General features: G+C 49.1%; 1 protein-coding gene across 1 annotated transcript in view; it reads right to left on the bottom strand.

Moving 5' to 3' along the window:
• The window catches only part of PAAF1 (proteasomal ATPase associated factor 1), a 9,771-nt gene that overhangs the window by 791 nt on the left and 4,154 nt on the right, over window positions 1–4,826 (bottom strand). The window contains exons 5-11 of the mRNA XM_005429179.3: window positions 3,802–3,900; window positions 3,018–3,168; window positions 1,782–1,976; window positions 1,363–1,454; window positions 962–1,077; window positions 243–325; window positions 1–12 (exon numbers count right to left, since the gene is read on the bottom strand). The exon at window positions 1–12 is cut by the window's left edge and continues 59 nt beyond it. Of these exons, the coding sequence (XP_005429236.1) occupies window positions 1–12; window positions 243–325; window positions 962–1,077; window positions 1,363–1,454; window positions 1,782–1,976; window positions 3,018–3,168; window positions 3,802–3,900 (748 nt within the window). The remainder of the gene's footprint in view (window positions 13–242; window positions 326–961; window positions 1,078–1,362; window positions 1,455–1,781; window positions 1,977–3,017; window positions 3,169–3,801; window positions 3,901–4,826) is intronic.

Genomic DNA, 4,826 nt, shown 5'->3' with positions numbered 1-4,826 from the left:
AGGTGCCATCCCCTGCAAGCAAGGCACAGCAGCCAATTAGTGAAACGAGCCACACTCTTAATTACTGACAGAAATTCCAGCAGGAAAAGGCTCCAGTGGGTAAGACATTCCTGGGAGGGGTATGAGGGATGTGGAGGGTGGAAATCCCAAAGCAAAAGGGTAAGAGGGCAATGCCCAAAGAGCACAAGGCTCCCTGACTCCATTCTAGGATTTCTAGGGGCACAAAACAGCCCTGGAGTTACCTTGGCTGGCAATGAATCCATCTCGGTACGGGAGCAGGGACAGCACTGGTGCTCCTGACCTGTGGATCACCTGGATTGGAGCACTGGGAAAGGGAGCAGAAACAAGGGATGAGGATTGCTGTCCAGAGCAGCTGTGCCTGCCCCTGGATCCCTGGCAGTGTCCAAATCCAGGCTGGATGGGGCTTGGAGCAGCCTGGGACAGCAGAAGGTGTCCCTGCCCATAGGAAGGGGTGGGGATGGATGAGCTTTGAGGTCCCTCCCAACCCAAACCATTCCAGGATTCTTTCCTATGGACTGAGCTAGCAGGAAACAGCAATAAAACTCCACAGCTCAGTTCCAGCCCTGTGCTGGAATGAGGATCATGGTAAATATCAGGATAAATATGATATCAGGATCCACATGAGAGAAAAGAAATAGGCAGTGTGGGAGGTGGAAATGTTGATCTTAAAAAGTTTTCTGCCCAATTTATCTACACGTATGTGCACACATTATATAAATATATAAAATTATATAAGTATATAACATTATATAAATATATAAAATTTTACAAATGTTTACATAACAATACACACAGCACATCAACATAATGCAAGAGGCTCAGGATGCAATGGGATGCACTCTTGGGAAGTGGCACTGCCTGGCAGCACCCTCTGCCTGACTCTCTTTTCCAACCAAGCACTGCTTGTTTGCCCCAGGCACTCAGTCACTCACTCACTCACTTTGTGTTTCTCACATCCAGCTGGTAGATGTTCCCATCCTGAGTGCCTGCCAGGATGTAGGTGCTTGACAGGAACGTGCAGCAGTTGAAGGCATCAGATCCAATGAAGAGGAACACCTGAGGATTTGGGAACAAACCAAGTGTCAGGCACGTGGGACACCCACGAGAGGGAAGCAGTCATTTATTTAGAAGACAGTACAGCTGCCACTGTTTAATTTTAAATACTGTTTTCCCTGTTCCCAAGTTAAATCCTGAGCAATTCTTACTCCTCACATAAAAACGTGTCCAGGAGGAAGGAGGGAGAGCATCCCTTTATTGCACCAGGATTTGGCCTCTCCTCCAGTTTAGGTTTAACCTGGCTCAATTCCCCATCCCAGTGCCCTGACATTCCCAGATCCTTACTGGCTGCCTGCTCTGCAGTCCCACTCCTTGAAGCTTCTTGTCCTCTCGAGCCAGCAGCAGGATTTTCCCTTCTGTCCCCACCTCACGTTCACCTGGCAAAAGGAAGGACGACAGGTAATAACACAACAAACCTTGGTGGGACCAGAACCCAACAGCTTGGATCAGCCCAGCTGAATTGTGGCCAGATTCCTCCAGATCCCAGGACACCAGGAAGGCCAGAAAAGATGCAGAGCTCAGTGTTCATCACTGAATAGTGATGAAGGTTGATGGGGCTGAATTCCCCCCAGGACTGGAGCGCTCTGCTCCCTTCCCATGGTGCTACAAGGGCAGGGAGCAGCACTCCCCACCCTTGGGATCACTGGGGCCAAACCCAAGCAGTCTGGGCCAGGGGATGAGGGGGTTTAAGGGGAAGGCCTTACTGGGAGGGTTCTCAGGTGAGCCCAGGTTGAGGGAGCTGTCAGCAGCGCCCACGGCGATGCCGTTGACGGGCGAGCCGCAGTCGGCGATGGTGCCCAGGCAGGAGGACTGGCCACAGTCCCAGAGACGGGCAGTGCCATCCCTGGAGCAGGACAGCACGTTCCTGCCCCGATCCACGATGGCAGTGTCCAGGATACCTGTGTGACAGCAAACACTCTGCTCAGACAGACACAAAAACCACCCCATTTCCCAGGCTCAACTCCAGGCCACCGTCCCCAGTGACAGCCGAGTGACAGGGACAAGCTGTACTCCTAGAAAAAGGTGCCTGTGGAAGGCAGCAGCTCCCAGAAAACCCCACAGAGTGGAGCCACCATCTGGCACAAAGGGATATTATAGATACTACCAATCAAATGATCAGCAACATCTCACCTCAGCCCGAGCTGATGCCACACAAAATTAACCTCTAATCTGGGCAGAAAAGAGCCTGGCACTTTTAAACGTTCTCATTTCCACCCCTGGGTAATCCCAAAAGCAGCATCCCTGCTGTCCAGCTACAGCAACATCCAAAGAGCAGGGTCTGCTGGCACTAAGATCCCTCAACTACTTTATTTTACTGTCAGATTTGGAGCTGAAAAATGACAGTGGTTTTCTCAGCAGAGAACAGCCAGGTGGTCAGAAGATTTAATTGGCACTTTCCCAAACTCAAAGGACAGGATGAGCCAAGCAAACAGACTGCAGCAGTTTGGGCTGGAGGAATGAGAGTGGCTAAGGTCACCTGGAGAGCGACTGGCAGTGTCACTGTGACCAAGGTGCTGCCACACCATCTGGTTTGGTTAGGGGACATGCCTGCAAAAGCATTTCTAATGCCCACAAACAGATTATGGAATGGCTTGGGTGGGAAGGGACCTTGAAGAACAAGTTCCAACCCCCAAATCATGTAAGAACAACGGCAGGTCCAGCACAAGATGGGTTTTTGAGTTAATCAAGTTTAGGGCAGCCAGCCACAGGGTTTATTAACCTCTCAATGAAGCTCAGCACCTCATGGGACAGGGAAAACCAGAGCCTGGACACAGCAATTGGCATCTCAGGGAAGAGAGAATTTGGGGTAGAGTTTGGGGCACCTGATGCCACATTCCAGACACGAAACACAGAGCACAGCAGGCTGCAGATCGGACACCAGCCCTGGGGTGCAAGGCAAGTACACACTCAGCACATGAAGCATTTCAAGGGCTCTGTACCTCCTTTGTGACCTTTAAATGTTACTACACAGCTGGCATCTTCTGCTGACCAGATCTTTAGCTGGGCATCCATTCCCCCACTGAGAACCACGAGGCCCGATGGGAAAAACCTGCAACAATTCACATCATACACATGGCCTTCCAGAAGTCTCTGGAAAAACAAAGAACTACGTGCTAGTTCCATTGTCATCGTCCTCGTGCCGAGCAGTTGTTGAGGTAGGACCCTGGAAAACTTGGCATTCAGGATTAAACCCAAATCCTCTGGCTCTGCATTGCTGGAATGGACTGCTCTGAATTTGGGGCAGTCAAAGAGGTGACTTTGGGGCTCCCTCTACCATTTGAGCAGCTAATTACACAGCAAAAGATATACATTTGCTTCTAAATACAGGTTAAATGTCTTTATCCTCTGCCAAACAAGGAGCTGACAGGCCAAGCTCCACAAGTAGGAGCTTTCCCCCTTTACTGGGAAGGTCACAAGCCAGGATGTAGCTAATCCAGCACCAAAATCCTTTTCCCCCAGCACCAAAATCCCTTTCTTCCCATGCAGGATAGGGGCTGTCAATGACCTCTTATTCCTGAGTACCTCTCTGAGTAACATCCCCCTTGGGAGAAGCCACCTTTTCCAATAGATTTGACTTAAAGCCTCCAAGATTCAATTTCAATTAGCTTTTCATTAAAAAGCCAGATTCTTCACAGGGCGTGGACAGACTGACCAAAGTCATGACCTTCAGGACTTCAGGAATGTCACAGACAACACAAAGACATCCAAGCCAGATGTTCTTACTCTTATTTCTCCATTTGCAGCCTGCCATATTTTCATGGTCCCATCTGTGCTGGTAGACACTCCAAGTCCTCCACCACTGGAAATATCAAGGCAGGTAATCTGCAGGAAGATAAAAGCACCAAGAATTAGCTTTATATAATGCTGTATATAAATATTTCTGCTCAAGAGCCTAATTCTGTACAGAGGGAGACCTGCTAAGTTTTCTCCCTGCCTGTGGCTCTGCAAGGCAAGGAGAAAAAGGAATGCTGAGGCAAAAGCCTACACAAGCAGCAGTTGTATTCCAGACTTATTCCAGATGGAAGAGAAATCTGGACTTTTCTAACAGGTCCTGTAAACAGATGAGAAATGAGAAAACAGCTCAGGGTGACTGGCCTGACTCACAAGCCCACAAGACACAGTTTGAGATATTTATGAAGCCAAATTCACAGCCTAAATTAGCTGAAACACTGAACCAAAACTAGTTCTTTACACAAATTGGGGCGCCCCAGAAGAAGGACATGGAGGGGCTGGAGCATGTCCAGGGAAAGTGAACAGAGAGATAATTCTCTCTCCCAGGTTTTTTCCTAGAGAAGCACAGAGAGAACAAGAGAAAACAATTCTTGGCTCTACTTGCTGCTCCTGTTTGCACAGGTGAAATGCATTAGGAAGACTGTTTACCTGAAGAGAGTTCCTAATTGGATTCTGGTGATAGTTGTTAGCCTGTTGAATCAAAGCTGTGTCCCAGCTAGCTCAAGACACTCGTGGGTTTTTCTTTAGTACCCTTTGTAGTATAATGTAACATAATTTAGTTTTAATAAAACAATTGTTCAGCATTCTAAATCAATAGAGTCAGATACCAATAATTTCCTCTGTTGGGGGCACCCTGTTTTACTGTGGGAAGGGAAAGGAGCTGGGGAAGGGGCTCAGCTGGAGAAAAGGAGGCTCAGGAGGGACCTTGTGGCTCTGCACAGCTCCTGACAGGAGGGGACAGCTGGGGGGGACAGGGGCAGGAGGAGAGGGAACGGCCTCAGGCTGGGCCAGGTTGG

Source organism: Geospiza fortis, unplaced genomic scaffold, assembly GCF_000277835.1.
Source record: "Geospiza fortis unplaced genomic scaffold, GeoFor_1.0 scaffold659, whole genome shotgun sequence".
Taxonomy (NCBI): Eukaryota; Metazoa; Chordata; class Aves; order Passeriformes; family Thraupidae; genus Geospiza; species Geospiza fortis.
This window is presented reverse-complemented; position numbering and strand designations above follow the sequence as displayed.